Consider the following 20,285-nt stretch of genomic DNA (forward strand, 5'->3'; position numbering starts at 1 on the left):
ACTTATCGCGAGTAAGAAATCCATGACTCTGCAGTACGAAACATATCAAACGGTGTAATGTCAGCTTCGCATTGTGAATAAGGGTTGAATGTTTTATCTTCATGTACTGTGGTCAGTCTGCTGGTTGTGTTTGAAGAGAATAACTCTTAATGGTGTGAAGAGCACCATTTTATGTATATAGCCACACTATCTGACAGTGATGCACCTTTTAAAGAACAGCACTAGGACAACATGGCAACACATTTTATAGAAACTTATTTACAGTGCTATTAATAAAATTATGATGGTAGTATTTACAATGCCCAGGCTGCCTAATAGAAACTTATCAGTATCACCTTACACCTTTGTCAATCCGCCTCAGCTACTGAAGATAGGATACAGATACAAAGTCCTCAACCAAATATTACTATAGCAACTGTAAGTAAGGACAAAATAAAGTGACCTTAAAAAAAAACAAGGTTCTGGTAATTACTAGCACAGGAAACCTATTTAATGAATTCATCCCAATGGTCCGTGCAATACAGCTCAAGCAGACAGTAAACAACATGTAGCGTTCGCACTTCAGTGGTTTATCAAAGTACTAACTTGAACCAAGGGGATGCGCTTGGCTGAGGTGTTCCAGCTCGTGACCTCCTGGTAAAAAAAATACTTTGAGATGTATTTCAAAGCAGCATACAGCAGAAGCCCAGTATACTTCTAGGTGTGATAGAGCTATCAGCATCCAAGCACTTGTTTGGGCATTTTCAAGCTGTCTCACCTCATTATGTTGGAGGCATCTTCAGCATCAGGATCGGGACAGTATTTATTAGCGAGGATTAGACATGCATCTGCCTGCTCTATCTGTAAAAAAAGAAGAAGTGTTAATAAAGCTAATTGTTTAATGACCTGAAACAGCACATAACACTGTTACGATTTAAAGTGATTGCAGCTAACAAAATAGTTCCATCAGTTTTTTCTGCCATCAATATCCATTTATTATATAGGTCTCAAATGTGTAGTTTTGGGAGAAATGAATGTCTTTGCTAATAATGAACAAACGATGGACAGACTTGGGTTCTGGGGACTCGGGTTCATCAAACAAAATATATCACTACAAGAAACAGCAGCAACAATAGTAGGTTTGTGCTATGCTTATTCAATATAAGATTACATTTCAATGGTGTTACACTTCAATGGTGTTACACTTTTCTGATACACTTTACTTAGTACCTGTATTTAGTTCAAGGTATTGTAATTAATTTTTTCCTTATTAGTATATATCAGGGGCAACCTTGACTCTTCCTTTAAGAACATGGCTGGACAAGACTATGTTTCAAGCCCTGGTATACATAGTAACTATAAGACAGCCATAAAAGTGTATACACGATTATGGCTTTTTTGTGTACATTAGGTGTAATTTCATCAAAAACACCATGTTCACATTTTTGTTCAATTACAGCACAGTACATGAATGGACATAAAATGTTACAATTACCTTCAATCTGGCTAAGTCATGGGGATTCAGAACCGATCCCTGGAAAAATTCCACCTGAGTAAAATGCCGCTTAAATAAGGCTTCCAGCTCAAGATTAGGTGAGATACTGAAATAAATGGTGTGCGTTAGTGCATTGTTCTGCAACAAAATCTCCAAACAATCATTATTTTGTAATCATGGCTGTAGGGTCAAAACACAACACATTACTTTCCTTAGCTTTCTGCCTTGTTGTACGTATTCATGTGTGACAGGATAGCATCATGGCCCAAGTTCTTGTGGTAGCGGATGCATGGGGCACTCTGGTAGTGACATCACTGGCAGCTGCGATACTGGGCTTACAGCAGTGGCACTGAGCCCTCTGGACTTGGACGTGCAGCTGGCTTTTGTTGTGCTCCCCTCAGCAGCAGGTAGAGGCTGCTGAGGTTGGTCCAGCTGTTGACCTGCTGATTCTGGAACCAGTGGAAGCTCCTACCCTTCCAGCTCTGAAGACGACAGTGGCCCATCTCCTTTTTGTACTTGAGATGGCAAAGGCCCCTCCCATTCCAGCTCTTGGTACACCAGAGGCTCCTCCCTCTCTGGCACTCAGGCAGGCAGCACCTCCCTCTCTGACACTCGGGCAGGCAGCACCTCCCTCTCTGACACTCGGGCAGGCAGCACCTCCCATTCTGACACTTGGACAGGCAGCACCTCCCTCTCTGACACTCGGACAGGCAGAACCTCCCTCTCTGACACTCGGGCAGGCAGCACCTCCCTCTCTGACACTCGGGCCGGCAGCACCTCCCTCTCTGACACTCGGGCAGGCAGCACCTCCCTCTCTGACACTCGGACAGGCAGCACCTCCCTCTCTGACACTCGGGCAGGCAGCACCTCCCTCTCTGACACTCGGGCAGGCAGCACCTCCCTCTCTGACACTCGGGCAGGCAGCACCTCCCTCTCTGACACTCGGGCAGGCAGCACCTCCCTCTCTGACACTCGGGCAGGCAGCACCTCCCTCTCTGACACTCGGGCAGGCAGCACCTCCCTCTCTGACACTCGGGCAGGCAGCACCTCCCTCTCTGACACTCGGGCAGGCAGCACCTCCCTCTCTGACACTCGGGCAGGCAGCACCTCCCTCTCTGACACTCGGACAGGCAGCACCTCCCTCTCTGACACTCGGGCAGGCAGCACCTCCCTCTCTGACACTCGGGCAGGCAGAACCTCCCTCTCTGATACTCGGGCAGGCAGCACCTCCCTCTCTGACACTCGGACAGGCAGCACCTCCCTCTCTGACACTCGGACAGGCAGCACCTCCCTCTCTTACTTGGGCAGGAAACACCTCCCTCTTTGACACTCTTGCAGGCAGCACCTCCCTCTTTGACACTCTTGCAGGCAGCACCTCCTTTGCTTGCCTCTGGGAACAGCCGCTCCACCCTTTCTTCCTCTTTCGGGCAGATAGCAAGACCTCTTCACCGCAGGTGCCTGAACTTGCCAGCCTGGAGCACCATCATTGGTCCTCCAGGCCTGCAAGGAGAGTGTCCAAACCACCACTCCAGATGGCTTGGGATGCAGAGGGGCCCTGTTTCTGGCTTTCAGGTAGGCAGCTGGTCTTGAGCTTTAAGCCACTCAATCGGGGACTCCACCTCATACCTCACATACGCCATCATAAAGCGGGGTCTTCGTATGGACACTCCTCTTGGCGGTACCCAAATTTCAAGCAAGCTCCACCAATGACAGGCCCTTCAGCTTACAGATGCCTCTGTTCCTGCCCCCACTCCTCTGCCAGTTTGTCATTTTTTTTTTTTTTTTTAGCTGCAGTTCTGCTCTGAGTCTCTAGGGGGCTGCTATCACACTCTAACACCAACTGTGACAGGCTAGCGTCATAGCCCAAGCTGTTAGCGGCAGGAAGAGAGACTTGCTCTACAGCATTGTGCAATATCTTTTTCAACATTATCACAATGGCTTTAATATTTGTATTAACATACCCCTGGTCATAAGTCTATTTTGACCAGTCATGTTAATTTCATAATCAGTTATGCATTGGGTCTTCCTGTCAAAATGGCTTCTGGATTCACAACATTTGCTGCTGGAATCCAACCTAATCTAATCTAATCTAATCAGAAACAGGTTCAGAAGGGTGGGAACAGGTTTATGAATGTAATGTGTTGTGTTTAAAATCCTATAACCTTTTCAGCAACACTTTAATATGGTGGATGGAGTGTTTTCCATTACCTGAAAAGGTGCATTCTAAGAAATATTAGATCAAATGTACAAAATCACAAAAATAAACGTTTAGAGAGGGAAGAAAATACACTTTTGAGCAGTGCATTGGGAGTTATGTTAGTACTGGTTCTCTCCAGCATGGGTTAGCAACACTTGTCTCAATCATCCCAGTGTGTGTATGTCTTTGTGCAATATACACACTATGCACATAGACTATGAAATATATGATAGGACTGACTACTTACTTATGGAGAAAAACAATTTCTACATTGACATCATCCCTGTCCTTGTGCAGGAAGTCTTTGAGGAAGTTGGATACGCTTTCAAGTGTGATGTGACCACAGACGACTATGTGCCTGTAAAAAAGAAGTGTAAAATGAAAGAGAAGAAAATAAAATACACAGAACAAAGGTCATAAAAATGTCTCAATACTTACTGTTATAGTGATTCATATTTATGAACCCCAATTTTTTCCAATAAGTCCCTGCACCTTGACATGAATGAAGGGGTGCATAGATTTCAGTTTAACTGAAGATGAATAGCTAAATTTCACACGATATTGCTATTATTAGTGAGTATATTGAGAACAAAGTAATATTTAGAATTACTTTAAGTCACCATTTAACGGAGACATCATAGTCTTTTTTGTTACGAATCAATTTTCAGGAAGAACTTTCTCCGACAAATTGGAGATTGTTAAAAAAGGGAGGTATACACCACAAATACCCGAACTGACACAGGAGGAAGGGACATACTCGCCACTTCCAACACTCAAATTATGAAAGGTATCCGTGGCCTTCCTGGTAGCTGTCAATTAAAAAAAATTAAACTGCTGGAAATGTCTTTTGTTCAGTACAGAAAAGGCAAATGGAATAGCACTGGATACAGTCAGCAGAAAAACACAAGCGTTCCCAAAGTCACTTGTGATCCACAGTAACACTCAAAACTTTTGGAAAAACACAGACTGATGTTCAACTGGATGAGCAAAAGTGCAGGGATACAGTATATCACAATGAGCAAGGAAGAAAAAATCATGAGGTTCTTAAACGCTTCACTGATTCTGTTGTTTACCTTGGCAAGCAAGAACTGGCTTTCAAAGGGCACAATAAAGGCACCAGTTCCTCAAATAGATGCAATTACCTTCTATGATTTCTGACTACGACAGCATGTTTAGCAATTGCTTGTCAATAGTCACATTATTCTCAGGTACCTCCTAACGAGATTCAGAACGAATAAAAGCAGAAGTACAGGAAGCCAGGCACATAGCTGTAATGGTAGCTTAAACAACCGACAATGGAAATGCAGCTCAGCTGTCTTGTGTTTTCAGGTATGTGACCGACACAGTGGCCCGAAAGAACGGTTATTCTGTGAAAATATATTCAATATAATAAAAATGCTTTTAAAAAGACCAAATTTCCATTGGGCTTATTAATTTTTTTTTTTTTTTAGATTGTATTGAATTTTTAGTATAAGTGTGCAGGATAGCCACTATAAGATTGTTACCTTTATTTAAAATGTGCACTGATTAAATCTACTGATTCATCAATGTCCCTAAAATCCCCAGCAACAGCAGACTCTTATTATTGTTTTCTGACTGACAAACATCTTCTTCTTCTTCTTCTTCTTCTTCTTCTTCTTCTTCTTCTTCTTCTTCTTCTTCTTCTTCTTTATGTACTTGTTTATTTGACAGATGCCTTTAACGAGGATGACTTACAGGTGTTACAGGGCAGCACTGTACATGTGGGCTAGATCAAGAGATGTGCAAGTGCAGTCTAAACAGGTTTTACCCCAATTTGGCTGTTAAACACATTTTCTCCACTAGCCAGCAGAAAAAAACGTAGCCCATCATAGCTTATTCTAATGCACTTAACTGTTACACACTGCCATTGTATGTTGACACTAGAACCGCCACGGCAGTCATTTTGCCAGTTTGAGAATTAATGTTGTGTCTTATACACATACATGATTAGAGAAAGATTTCTGGTTTTATTTCTAACGATCTTATCACCCTTTTCTTTCGCTTTAGCTATGGTAGTAGTAACATTAGCTATGGTAATAATTACAATTCTTCAGAAAAACTCATGCCGCTACTAAGTGTGATTTAGTATGAACTCATTTAGAAAAAAGCATAACCTAAGTGTACACAGGTTTTGTATTTTAGTGATAGTATATTGATAAAAACTCTATTTATAAAAAAGTCAGACAAAAGCCTTATCTGCAAGTGACATTACAACACAATTGTGTATGCACAGTTCACTGTCAGAATAACCATTACATTATGAACTAAGAAATCTTCTACTTCAGGACATTTTTCATTAATTTCAGCAATAGAAAACTAAAATGGTGAAAATCAGTTTTGACAACACCAATAATAAAAAGGTGACTAAGAGACTTACTGTATGTACCTGTACCTCAAAACAAAAATGCCTGTGCTTGCACTTGCTTAAAAATAGGGCCCATTGCAGAGTAAATATGAAATTGGTGTCTCAAACATTGAAGCAGCAGTGGAGGCAGATTATAATAATATAATAATAATAATAATAATAATAATAATAATAATAATAATAATAATAATAATAATAATAACTCCCAATACACAAGGCTTTAACAATTGCTGATGGGATTTCAGTGTTTTTATCAGCAACAGTCTGTATATCAACTATATACAGTATTTGTTATTTATATTTATAAATAAATGTACAACCACATACAAAAAAAAAAAAAAAAATTACTCAAGGAAGTCTGTTTTGAAATGCCTGAGATTGTACTTTTTACAAGCGTGGTGATGCACTGACTCTGTCCTTTTCCTGCTTGGGATAGAGTTTAAATTTCACAAGGTAAGGGAATGTAAATGTCGTAACGGTATTTGAAGCTGCTTATTGAATAATGTCTTTGTGACAGAGTGAATCTGAATTGTAAATATCTGGGAAGCTTGCAGATTTAACTATCTGGTTGGCTACACACGAGAGGGTGGGATGTGATTGATGGGCCTTTTGAAACACGTGCCATTTTTTTTCTTTTTTTTTGCAAAAATTAGATTTGGCTTTCTATGTCAACCAAGAGTAGATTTGTAAAACAAGCAAGATTTGGGCTGGTTTATCACATAACAGGTCACATATGTTACCAGTTATTAAACCACACTTTGGTTTCCTTAATTATTCGGACTGGTGCCATTAACATTACACATCTTTCCTCATATAATATATCAGAATTGCATGGGAATGATGAAGGACATGAAACAGAAAATAAAGATACATACTACTATGTGCTACTAACAGACTAGAGGTAGTTCTGTTCATATCTTTTTTCACACATGCACGCTCCTTACTTACTGTACCTCTAGTTTAATTTTCTAATTCTAAATTGCTCAACAAATACACAATCATAAATGTTGAGATTAAAATACACGAGAAGACACATTCCTTGGCCCTCTGACAAGAAGGTTCCATGAAATCTAAAATAAATAAAGAGAACACTGTTTGACAGAACAGGGCAAGGCTTACAGGTGTCATGCAACTCTGATGCAGGTGGGATGTTCTTTTCAAATAAATGTGACTTGTATTGAAAGAAGAAGATTTGAACAGCCTTACTTCTGTGAAAAGTTACTTTGCACCTCCCCAGATACTTCATAAGGATTTCCCACTTTCCAGTTTCATTGCACTGCATATTTGAAAAAACGGCTTTTGGAAGTCGTTTTGTTTGGTTCCTTCGACACTTTATGAGAGTGATAACGAGGGTTATCAAATCTATTTTACTATTTGCAATGGCAAGATCATCACTCCTGTTCTTGTGCTTGAGACCTCTTGGTTCTTTGCTTATACACTTTACCTTAATGCATTTATAAAAAAATAAAAATAAAAATCAATAGCCTAAATGCAATCTGACCTTGGGCACAGAATGTGATTAGGCACCAGGAATCTACATTTGAAAAAACTAAATGAACAAACAGGCAAATATCCAAAAGATCAAGAGGACAGCTATAATGTTGTCAATGCTAATGTGTGGTAAAAGTCTTGAACAGTATTCATTTTATAACTTTAAATGCAGTAGGTATAAAAATAAATAAATGAATGTACATATTTTTAAGTATAGACATTAAGACACATAGGGTGCATTAAACCCAAGACACATATGCAAAACAATGAGCACGAACATACAACAAGCAGAAACACAGAAAATGGGTTATGGTAACAAGCAGACTGGGGCATGCAAAACGTTTTCACAATAAAAATGCATAGTAACACTGCCAAAAACCAGCTCCAACATCAGCACCACAGAATCAGAAACACCACTTTCCACTGCTCTAATCCTTATACAACAACAACAACACCGGCATGCTTAATTAACATTGTAGCTGCTTAAACCGCTCCAAGAAATATTATAACAGTATCACTAACAAATATTAGAACCTAATTATTATTATTTTATTCAAATGACACCAACTGCGTATTGTTGAAAATCTTGTTGAAAATTGTTGAAAATCAGACCTGGATCTTTTTCTTCCATATTAATTTACTAAGAGGTGATACTGATGTATTTACTGCAGAAACAAAAGATCTGCAATAATATCATGGTTCAGGCTAATCTTCCGTGCCATCGAGGAAGTCTATTCTTGCATGATTCCAATTTGTGTCACTTGAGAGAAAGTTTCCTATCTGTTAGTATGTATGATCATGTTTGCATTTTTATTGCAGCCCAGTCATCCTTCTTGACCACAATATGTGATGAATGACTTTTATTCTATAATTTATTTACTGAATGTTGTGTTTACTGTCATGACAATCTATAGTGCAATAGTTTGACTGCTTTATTTTACAAGAAATAAAGAAATAGTGTGATGACATTGCTGTATACTCTGAAAATAGAACAAAAAATTATTAAAATAGAAAATTAGATGCATCTGCCTTACTTACATACTTAGATAATTAATGGTAGTTTATTATGAGGATAAACTTCAAGCTATCCTAGTCACAAAGCTTTAACATTTTATTTTTCAAAGTTTGTTTTTTTATTTTAATAGTTTATATTCATTAAAGTTTAATATGTTATTAGAAGAACAGTTTAATTAATATCAAAGTTTGATTTCTCAAATAAATCGTCTTTGAAAAACAGATTTTACTTAGGAGTTTGTGAATATGGTCCATTATGTATTTGCGCAAGGGTTCATGTACTATATGGGAAACAGGAGTCTTTCTGTTCTTTTCAAGAATTCATCTTTTCATTAATACATCAATAGTCACAATTATTCAAGTCATTAATATAGCTCACGTGTATCATTAGTATTTCATAACACCGTTGAATATTGCCATTAAACACGCATTACAAGTTTGAATTAAAATTAATTTTTATTTTAGTAAAATGTTCTCATTTTTTTTTTTAATATTCATAATGGCACAGTAATAATAATAATAATAATAATAATAATAATTATTATTATTATTATTATTATTATTATTATTATTATTTATTATTATTATTATTATTATTATTATTAATTAAGCTTTATTGTTTAAGGCTGCTGTACTAGATAGAGGCTGTGTACTGCTAATTACAACCACATGCCTTTTTTTCCCAGTGAGAAAAACTCAAGTGATTTTGACAACTTATCCTCTCAACACTAGACTCCAAATCAAAACCACAAATTTCGGCCAAAAATAACATTTCATCGATCTTTCTTTACTGACGGGAAAACAACATCAAACAAAAAAGTGCCAGTGGCTTTTTGCTGTGTTTTTCCCTTAAAATTACACGATCCGATGAAAGGTCTACGTGATGAAAAAGCTTTCTTTAAACTATTTTGTGAGTAACTTTGAACCAACTAATTAAATCTAATGTAAACAAGGCATACCATGTGCTGATGACAGAGCTGAGTTTCAGTCAGGAAGTGGGTGGGAGTTCAGAATAGTCACTTAGACATTAAGAATAACTCACAAAAGAGACAAAGGCTACAAAAATAAGGCAAGTGTTACAAAGATCATCTGGCATGCAAGCCAAGAGCAAACTGAGAGGCTGTAATCTCAGTTGAGGCATCCAGGAAATCAGGGTGTGGGGGCTGACTGAAGATCAAGGCCACGTTAACACGTTAAAACAGAACAAAAGGAAATTAAACAGTGGAGGCAGACAAGACATTTACTTTTTGCTGGGAACAAAAATAAACAAAAAACACCCTGCGAAAAAAAGTCACAAGACCTCAAGACACATTTAACTTGAACATGCAGGAAATTAAAGTAGATGAAAACAGAATGAAAGAACTGACTCTATATGCCAAAAGTATACAAAACAAATGAAAGCCCACAATAAAGAACTGTGATTGGCGCCACACACAAAAAATGAAAATTCCAGGTTTTATTTTTGTGAAAGCCAAAGATTAGGGCAAATGCAACTCTTTGACTGCCACATTTTAGTATTAGGGTTCTCGTGACTATTTGTAGAACAATGAGCACACCCACAACTTCCAAGAAATGTCAAGTGGCTTTTTAAAAAGCAGCAAAGTGTGCAGCTTAAACACAAGCAGTAACATTTAGCATGGGATATACATGAGTCATGAAAGCTCTATTAAGTATGAACTCAAAATGCAATAGCAGGATGTTTTTAGAATATAAAGGAACAATGCATGTGCCTTAAAATGGCCAAGGTCTCCAGTCATACCTGTAGTGTGAATTTCCACTGACATCACAGGAAACATATTCCTGCGAGTTAGTCATCCCTAACGGACTTCAGTCACACAACCACACCTTGTTTGATTTTGACTTACTTTCTGCCTTGGGTTGAGTTATAAATCCCTCCGTATTTCTTCCGATTAAGGATGAGAGCAGCAATTTCTGGTACGTAGCGAGCAAACATGGCCTACATGCATGAAACAGAAAAAGAAAATGGCATGCAGAGAGTGTTCTACTGCGGCAGAGGCAGCAGAGCCTCATGGAATACTTACTTTCTTCCATTAACCGCACTATAGGAACCACCATATTTCTTGCGGTTTCCTATTAACTCTATGATTTCAGGGACGTAGCTGGCAAACATGGCCTAAGGAGAAGATAGGAGACAGAAGAAAAGACTAAAAAAGTCAAGGAGAAGGGGGTACTAGATTTTGCCATAAAATCGGAAAATGCTAAAGAATTAGATCTATAAAAAAAGAAAGGAAATTTGGATTTCATAGAACTAGAATGGGATTGTATATAATCAACTACAGAAACTGGGGATAATAATAATAATAATAATAATAATAATAATAATAATAATAATAATAATAATAATAATAATGTCTACAAAGTATTTTGTAGTTGTGTTAAACATAAAATAATAAAAAAATGTAAAAGAACATGAAAATTGTACAAGAATAAACTGATTCTAAATAAATAATGTATTATTATTATTATTATTATTATTATTATTATTATTATTATTATTATTATAAAAAGCATGTTTTATGCAAGGACAATTCCCCAGTTTTTTTTAAAGATAAATGGCATCTACAAAAAAAGGATTTAAAAAAGAATTCACAGAGGTGACTCATAGTCATTCTGTGGTTGAAAACATCTAAAAGATAATGAAAAGAAACCTAAGTGCCATGTTTTGTCCAACAAACACTTGGGCTGTGCCAGGTTGAGTCAAAAAGCACAGACTGATGAGACTTAGCAGCATCTCAGTTCAATGCATTTTGTGAACTTAAGAAGCTTCTACTTCAACTAAAGTTTTTTGTAGAGAATGCTTAAATTTCAAACATGAGTGATGGCCGAAGAATAACAATAGCAACAATTAAATAACCCTAAATAAAGACATTGGGTTGCTTTTGAGAAGAAACCATTCAAAACATTTAAAAATGTATTAAAATGATGTCTGATCTAATAAAGAACAGACATGCAGATTTTGATTAAACTATATATACTATATATATATATATATATATATATATATATATATATATATATATATATATATATATATATATATATATAAAATGTTTCCAAATTTAAACAAAAAAATTGCGGCAACTGTAGCAACTATGAAAACAGTGCAAAACAAACACTTGGTATGAATCCAATCAGACAATGTGTTTTTAATGTAATCTTATTTTCTGGAGTTTATAAACCCTCGAGAATGAGGTTTTGTTACTGTTGATTCTCATTTCAGACGGCTCTATGGTGCATCCTCCTGTCACAGTGTTTGTTGGAATTTGGGTAGGGACACAGAAGGGCGGGGACTCCTGAAACCGCACAATGCTCTAAAAAAATAGCAACAACATTATAAAATGATATCAAAAGTGTTCCAGTTCTTTAATTGTACTTATATACACATTGTTTAAAATGAAACTAACAGTTCATATGTTTTAAACAATCAAGGGCCTTAGTCTGACATGCCAACAACTATAAACTTACAAAATAATGTAAAATGTATCCAAAGTATTGAATCATTGTTTTTTAAACAGTGTGAATAAGTGACGGTATTGATGAAAATGAGTGAAAATGCAATGAGTGTCCAGCAGCTTTACTAGGAACACATTGAACTGAATATGTGATGATGGTGCTGAAATATAACACCAATTAAGAATAAAAAAGATTTTTACCAGACCACCGAGGATGAAGAAGACCATGAAAAGGCGTCCAAGAGTAGTTTTTGCATAAACATCTCCATAACCCACAGTGGACATAGTAACCATTAGTAAATAGACACATTCCCAATAACTAAGTGGTTGTGAATTTTGGAAGTTTTCCCAAGGGTCTCCTGAGTTTTCTACCTGCAACAGACATCAAGAAAATACCCAGAAGAATAAACAAACAACTTATTTCCAGAATATAAATGTTGAAAACCCTCTATTTAAATGTCATTACATTAAAGCAACATTCCATTTGACAACAAAGCAAAATGAATGTCATAGGATTTGTATGTAAGAAGAGTAGATTTACCGCACCAATTTCTTTTTAAAACAAAGGTAACACCACCATCTAGTGGTATTTTTTTGTTTGTTTTTTTGTTTTTTTTCAATAGTTATCATTGCATGTGCTCCAGTTACAAAATACCTCAAATTTATTTAATTTAACTAGCTGAACCTTTATCCAGGTCCTAAATATAATTCTATACTGATAACGGTGCATATATAGACCTCAAATATCACCTTCCAAGCTTGTTTTCAAGAATTAAGTGTGCATAAAAATGTTTTTCTTGAAACCCATTAAAATATTATATATATAGTAGTTATTAGTAGCCAGGAAAATATTAGTGAAAACTATCAGTACCTGTCATTAGTGTGAAGAGTCAGATACTGGAGAGGCCCCATTAGTAGTAACATTGTGTTGATGCATTTGGCTCCGTGTACTTACCAAATGAATGAACCCAGCCGCCGTGAGCCATGTGCTTATAAATATTGACAGCAGGTTAACCAGTTTGATGGAATTACTATAAAAAAAGAACACATATAAACAGATATTAGGTACATGGGGGAAAAAACAAAAAACTATACCTTGTTTTATCATGTCTATAAAATAGACTGAGATTCTTTTGGGAACATAATATTTCATGACGGTGGGTAGCAAAAATAGAATACTGAGTAGAGTCCCACATATTGATAATGAGTAGCACAACAGCATGACTAGTTTGAATTGCATGTGTTTGATTGATTTCCCTCTCATGTCAAGAGGCAGGTGAAATTATTTTCTTTCTTCACGGCAGCACAACTTGAAAAATGTTATATATATATATATATATATATATATATATATATATATATATATATATATATATATATATATATATATGTGTGTGTGTGCCCTTTCATTCAAAATCTGCGGAATACCCCCTTTCCATCAGTTTAAATTGAGTGAAGGGATTCATCTAAAATAAACATTTTGTTGAGCTATAAGCTCTTCCCCACATCTGTGCAAAATCCTTAATCCTGCAGGGAAAGTCAAACCACCCAGTTATACAGGATTGTGTTCTGAGCTTTTAGAAAGGAAAGAAAAGAATTTGAACACAAACACACACACGTCAAGAGACCTGCTGTTTTACAATCAATTTATTATTTTAAAAGCAGAATAAAATAAGCAAAATCCGATGCATTTAAGGATTTTTCATTAAACAAGTAATTGAAATTGTAACAAAAAATATAAAACAGAATAGCACGGAAACTATTTAAAAACATAATTTACTGTAGTGTACGATAATACCAGCACCGTTTAACTTTATATACATTCCACTGATGTTTTCTCCTAGGGGTGATCGGTTGTCCACTACAATAAAATATATAGTGGAGCGAGGTTGTAGTCACAAGTTTACATGTTTAAGAACAGCACCACTGTTAAGATCATTAAAATATGCTTGTTATGTTCATTTGAATCACTTGTCTTGAATGCCAGCCATAATCACGGTTTGCAAAAGCAAGATTTACAGAATTACAAGACAAACCAGAGTACTTACCTAGTTTTCAAGATATTTAAAAACTGTAAAATTTCTGAGAACTGAATTAATCTTAATGCTCTCAGAAACCTCAAACCTGTACAAGAAATAAACAGAAAGAAAAAAAAAACACAGAATACACATTACAAATCTAGATACAAATATGCAAACCTGAATTTCTGCAACATTTATAATTTTAGTAACATCAAAAAAAAAACGGTCATCCATATTTAATAATTTGATTACTTTCATGTGCAACTATGCTCAGAGAATACTCCTGAATAATTAATAAGACTCTACAAATATAAAACGTAGATTTTTTTTTGTGCTAATAATAGCCGTTCGCAACACAGTTACTAGACAACATGAAAATTAACAACTACTCATTAAATAAATTGATAAGCCAAATACTAAATAAATTCTGCCTGCTGTTTTCTTAAAAACTTCTCAAGCTCTCGGTAAAAACTAAAAGCATCTGATCTTCTGAAACTTAATTACAAGAGTATAAGAATGAGAATAAATGAGATAGAACTCTAGATTAAAAACATTAGGAAGCGAAAGTTTGTGATTGAACTGGTGCCTCCTGTGACGTAAACCTTAAATATGTAGACATGTTACATCAGTAGATTTGGATAGAATTCAAGGGCAGTTTTATTTAGGTCTGAGAAAAAAAAAGGAAAAGCACTTAATTTCCTGTCAGACAAAATACAATTTAGTAACTACAGTACCATATAAACATGTTATGCCTAACCTAACCTCACCCTTGACTTGGAAGTCATCTCTGTACATTTTTTATCAAATGATTGTTTAAATGTTTGTTAACATGTAAGCAGGCAGGTAATTTGTTTCTTTCAGTATTACAGTATTCAGTATTACAGATTATTATTTAGAGGATGCACAGTTATGCCAAAAGTAGGTATCAATGTATACCTAGTTAATAAGTATATACATATATTACCAACAGTATTTAATAACTATTAATAAGCAACATAAATAAGTTACATTTGTAATCCACTTGAATGATAATATTTAAACAGGTACAGTAAACCACTTTGCATCGCTACATGTCATGACCAACTATTTTTCATCCAAATATGGATCAGTCAACAACAAACAACCCCCACTGGCCCATCCAAAAGTGCTTCTTAAGAGACAAACCTTACCCCAGTAACTGACCGCATTGTAACAAGAATGCCTAAAGTTATTTTGTTCTTCCTTCTCTCCACTGTGCCCATGTCCAGGTTTGACCCGATACCCATTCTGAAACAGGTCTCCGCATGATTTCTTACGTCTTCTGTTGCTTCTAAGTGTTCTTGTATGGGTGCCACCATGAGGGCCACAGTACACTAAAATCTTGCTTGGAATCATCATCAACTGCAGAAATGTACTTTCAGAAACGCTGCTGTTGCAGATGAAAATGCCATCCCTATTAAACATCACAATCCACATTGGTAAGACACATCCTGTCCTTTTTTTCCTATTCAGTCTGCTTTCCCTACTGCTTAGTACTGCGTGTCAGATAAGAAAAGCACTACCATTTATCTAGGTGTTTTTAAACGCTTGATGTTTTCAAAAGCAACATTGTCATGAAAGTTATCATCAAAATGACACAACACGCAAAACCCGAAAGCATTTATCATACCACTCCAGCTATGATCACTGAAGCTTAAAGAGCCCTTTTCCATCAGGATATTACACCATAAGCTCCTTTAGGAAAGACACAAACATGACATTAAAACTGCAGACTCAAACTAGAACTAAATATTTCACAGTAGACACCGAATTTTTATGATTTTTGTCAGTAATGTCACCCCATCCTTAATCTGCAGGCATGATCCTAACAGTTTTTTTTTTTTTTTTTTCCAATTTGTTACCAGCAAGCAAGTCTTTTTTTATGCTAAAGCTCAACAATGTTTAGAAGTGAAAATCTCTAGCAATCATTTAACTCTTCTAGGGATTAAGAGGAGCTGAAATTGAAAAGAAAATCCTAAACTAATCACAACTACTGTACTAGATACTGGATTGCTTTGTTGTTTTGATGCATACAAAGCAATACAAAACATCCTGCTGTCCAAATAAAAGCACACCATGAAACCAAGCATTTCCACTATTTTAACATTTAACAGGGCATAACTAGTTGGTGCTAAGCACTGTAAACTGTATCAATCTGAAGTGATGACATCAGAAAGCCAAAAGCAGAACACAGATATAATTAGAATTCATACACTGAAGGCACATTAAAAGAGCAGCCGAGTGTTGCCAGTAGATTAGCTGTTTCTTAAGTTATAGTACTTAGTGGTCTCAAAACATTTGCTTTACTATTATTCCAATATGGTAAAGAAAAGATGTATTAAACTGTTATGTTAGAAACATATGTCCCCTGCCAATAACAATGTCACTCTATAAAACAGTAGGTCTTCTACATCAACTGCCCAAATGCATAATTTATCTAAAACTGGACAAGTTGTTCCAAAGATATAGTCTTCAATAGAATTACATTTTTGGTTAGTAATTTTAAGAACATGAATGAAAAATGGCATATTCCTAATAATGGTATAGTATGTGTCGGAATGTTTTTTTTTTCTGTATTACAAGATGAGTATGAATCGCAGTGCATATAAAAATGATATTTTTTTGTTTCATAAGACGTGTTGGAAGTTAACAGTGTTTAAATTGAATTTACGGGTGATTTTAATTGAGATTGGTAAATTATTATAAAAGCACACTTCACTCACTTCAGAATTACCAATATAATTTTTGACAACAATGGCATATACAAGTAAATAAATCATTATAAAACACAGGCTGTGTTCTATGATATTTGAACAGCGGATGGCAGCATAGGGTTGTAATTAAATCAAACAGGTTCTGGTCACATGAAGGATCATCTTTTACCCAAATCAAAATGGTTTAGATTCCACAAGCATGTACATACAAACCAGTAATGCATTAGGAGGTGCAAAAATACTCCAACTACACTGTATAGTGACCAGCAAAAGGGAGACATTGTTAATGGTAGGGCCACCCACAATGCACACCTGCCCCTTGTGGAACTAATACATGTGGAATGTTCTGCTGGTTTTGGCTGAAGTCTAAGTCTTTGCTCTTTCCCACAATCTACATCGGGGTTAAAGCTGGTGAATGTGCAATTTCATGAGCAGCATGTGGGTAACGTTTAGCTTCCACCATCCTGTAAGACGACTCCAGGGTGACATGCTCTGGGTCGGTCTTACAGATCAGATCTGCATTTCCTGGTGGAGCATTACAACTGTAGTGTAACTACAGCTAGACTACAAAGTCCCGTTCTGTGCGACATGTAGGGCATTTAGTATTCAATTACACAAGACTCCTAACTTCAGTATTGCTTTGTGCTCTTCAAGACAGCCTTATACACATTATGATTTCATTCAGGTCAAGCTTCTTTAAACCAAATAAAGAAGTTTGAAGGCTGTGCACAAGACTTCTCTTGTGCACAGCCCTCTTCAACTCATACCAAAGATTTTTAATCGGGACTTTGACTAGACCATTCTAGAACCTTGTTTTTATTCTTCTTTAACCATTCTGAAGTAGTTTTTGATGTGTGCTTTGGATCATGTTGCGCTTTAAACCAAGTTTTGTAGTGGAGGGTTTCAGATGATTGGCCAATATCTTTTGGTATGCTATGGAATCCATTTAACCATGTATTGGAACTAAATTTCCTGTGCCATTAGAGGAAAAACAGCCCTACAGAAGGATATTACCACCTCCATGCTTGACAGAAGGTATGGTGTTCTTTGCTTTGTACGCATCACCAGACTTTCTCCAAATGTAATGACTAGCGGTGTGACCAAATAGCTCGATTTTTGTTTCATCACTCCACAAAACCTTTGACCGGAACTCGTATCTATCATTCAAATGCCATTTTTCGCAAACTTTAAGCGATTGTCCTTGTAAAGTTTTCTTAAGAGTGGCTTTTTCCTTGAGACCTTCACCATGCCATACTCGACCTGTAGTTGAAATGGAAACCCCAGTCCCACTTGCAGCCAGTTCACTTTGAATATCTTTGGCAGTCAATCTTGGATTGTTATTAACCTTCCTTATTATTCTTCTACTTGTTTTTGGTGAAAGAACCTTCTTTCTTTCAGACCGAGGGAGTGTTGTGACAGTACCGTGAGTCTTGTATTTCTTGATAATAGAAAGAAGTTGAAATTGAGATATTCAAATGCTTGGAAATTTTCTTGTATCCTCCTCCAGCTTTATGACAATAAATAATTTTCTGCCTAAGGTCTATAAGATACCTCTTTACTTTTTCCCATATTGACTTTTTGTTTGATACTATTTGCGTAAAAAACAAAGTGTGTCCCAGTTTTCAACACACTGTCCAAAATACTCTTTTTTTTTTTCCATCTTCCAGTCAGCGGGGGTTGGGGTGGGGGGGGGGTGGGGTTTAAGGTAGTCACCACGCTTTTGTTGCTGGAACGACGACCTTAAACGTCTCACAAGAAAAAAAAAAAAAGCCAACTTATAATAATAAAAAAAAAACACTCAAAGATGACTCCCTTCCCAGGATGTGTGTTCTCAAACAGGAATACAAATAAGCCCAAGTTACTCACCAAGCCAACTTCTGTTTAAATATACGGACACGAACACCGGCGGCACAGTGAAGAAATCTACTACTGAGTTTACTTCCAGCCAGAACCATAATTTATCATTGGCTGCAATAAACTGTACGGAAAGAAAAGAATCATTACTTTTCTATCATGTCTTCTTTTTATTATTATTTAAAGTTTATTGAACATGCAATAATGTATCAAATGACAACACTGGGGACTTAACATGACCTCTGACGGAGATATAAAGAGGTGCAAGGCACATAATTGTTACAATAACAATGAAAGAGGTGAATCTTAACTTATGAATCTTGGTTATAGGGGCATCAGCAGCTAACAAATAAAATATTGCATTTAATATCAGATTAAATACAATATTAGTGCTGCTGAAGTTTTAAAGGAGCAAAAATCAATTGTATGTGACTTTAAACTGGCAAGAGGAAATGTGTCTTACAATCTAAATACAGTTAATAATTCCCTCTACAATAAAAGGTTTGTTTACTTACACGCAGACCGAAGTACAGTAAGAAGAAAACGTTGAAAGCCATGTCGATCTGTAAAGTGGTATCTTTGTAGAAATTCTGACAGGATTCTATGGGGCTGATAAAACAACAGAAAGCATGGTTTAATTAAGCACATAATAGAAACTATGCTACGTTTTTGCTTGAAAAAGGGGTTTCTCTTATTCTTTTTGTTTATTGCTGTAACCACTTAAAAAGTCATGTTTCTTCTTTCCTATAAGGTTTAACTTTTTTTTTTTTAAAGAATTACACATTCAGTAATATAAAAGTGCATTAAGACTGTCAAGGCACTTCTCTGTAAGAAAGGAACATGCATACTTCTTCATACAAGCATGTCATTTGGTATATTTACCGATATTTGTTATACCCCTTGTTAACCCTTAAAGAACTGAATCCTTTATTAAATGTATATTTTAGAATATACAGTTTTTAAGACCCAGAAACACTATAGATTTTCAAAACGTGTTCAGCATACAAAACAAAACAAGAACAAGAAATATGTGACAATAATAATTAAAATGTCTAGATTTTGTGATATTTAGTGTTAATAACAGTGAAAATGTGACTAGTTGGAGGGATAAAAAGGCAAAGCAGAAGCAGTACTTTAAGGGTTAATAATGCATGCAGGCTTTGTGTTTATTGTATGTGTTCAGGCAGCCATAGCACATACTAGCATATAGTGCAGTCTTACCCTTTATCTAGCACCAAGAATCAAAATCAAGAAACTGTAATGACTTGGTAGATAAGCACATTTAATAGAAAATAGACATGTCTTATGTTCTTAATAAATAACCAGTACTGTCATCATTAGAAATGGCTCGACTATCAGGTCATTACACGTGCAACCTAATGACTCTCCCTTGGCTAATAGAGGCATCTCTTAAAACTCACATTGAACGAAAACTGATAACAAAAACAATAAGGACACCTTTACATTTTCACGTCTAAGTTTCATCTGTCCTACGTTTCAGTATCCATAGTTGTATAGCTAGATTCAAGTTATATATATATATATATATATATATATATATATATATATATACCGTGTATATAGTAATATATATATATATATATATATACAGTAACACTTTGGACACAACACACATTTTCCAT

At 36.0% G+C, this 20,285-nt stretch overlaps 1 protein-coding gene across 34 annotated transcripts in view; it reads right to left on the reverse strand.

Annotated features, from left to right (window-relative positions):
- LOC121325589 (calcium-activated potassium channel subunit alpha-1-like) overlaps positions 1-20,285 on the reverse strand; it is a 132,443-nt gene that overhangs the window by 49,321 nt on the left and 62,837 nt on the right. For 29 of the 34 annotated variants that reach the window (XM_041268346.1, XM_041268345.1, XM_041268343.1 and 26 more), the window contains 9 exons: positions 19,158-19,251; positions 18,655-18,766; positions 14,084-14,159; positions 12,991-13,066; positions 12,237-12,407; positions 10,605-10,696; positions 3,919-4,029; positions 1,475-1,580; positions 758-840 (listed from right to left, as the gene is read on the reverse strand). In XM_041268346.1, the coding sequence (XP_041124280.1) occupies positions 758-840; positions 1,475-1,580; positions 3,919-4,029; positions 10,605-10,696; positions 12,237-12,407; positions 12,991-13,066; positions 14,084-14,159; positions 18,655-18,766; positions 19,158-19,251 (921 nt within the window). Of the gene's footprint in view, positions 1-757; positions 841-1,474; positions 1,581-3,918; positions 4,030-10,427; positions 10,520-10,604; positions 10,697-12,236; positions 12,408-12,990; positions 13,067-14,083; positions 14,160-18,654; positions 18,767-19,157; positions 19,252-20,285 lie in introns of all 34 variants that reach the window. The other 5 variants (XM_041268369.1, XM_041268366.1, XM_041268364.1 and 2 more) reach the window with 1 other exon arrangement.

This window comes from Polyodon spathula, chromosome 13 (assembly GCF_017654505.1).
Source record: "Polyodon spathula isolate WHYD16114869_AA chromosome 13, ASM1765450v1, whole genome shotgun sequence".
NCBI lineage: Eukaryota > Metazoa > Chordata > Actinopteri > Acipenseriformes > Polyodontidae > Polyodon > Polyodon spathula.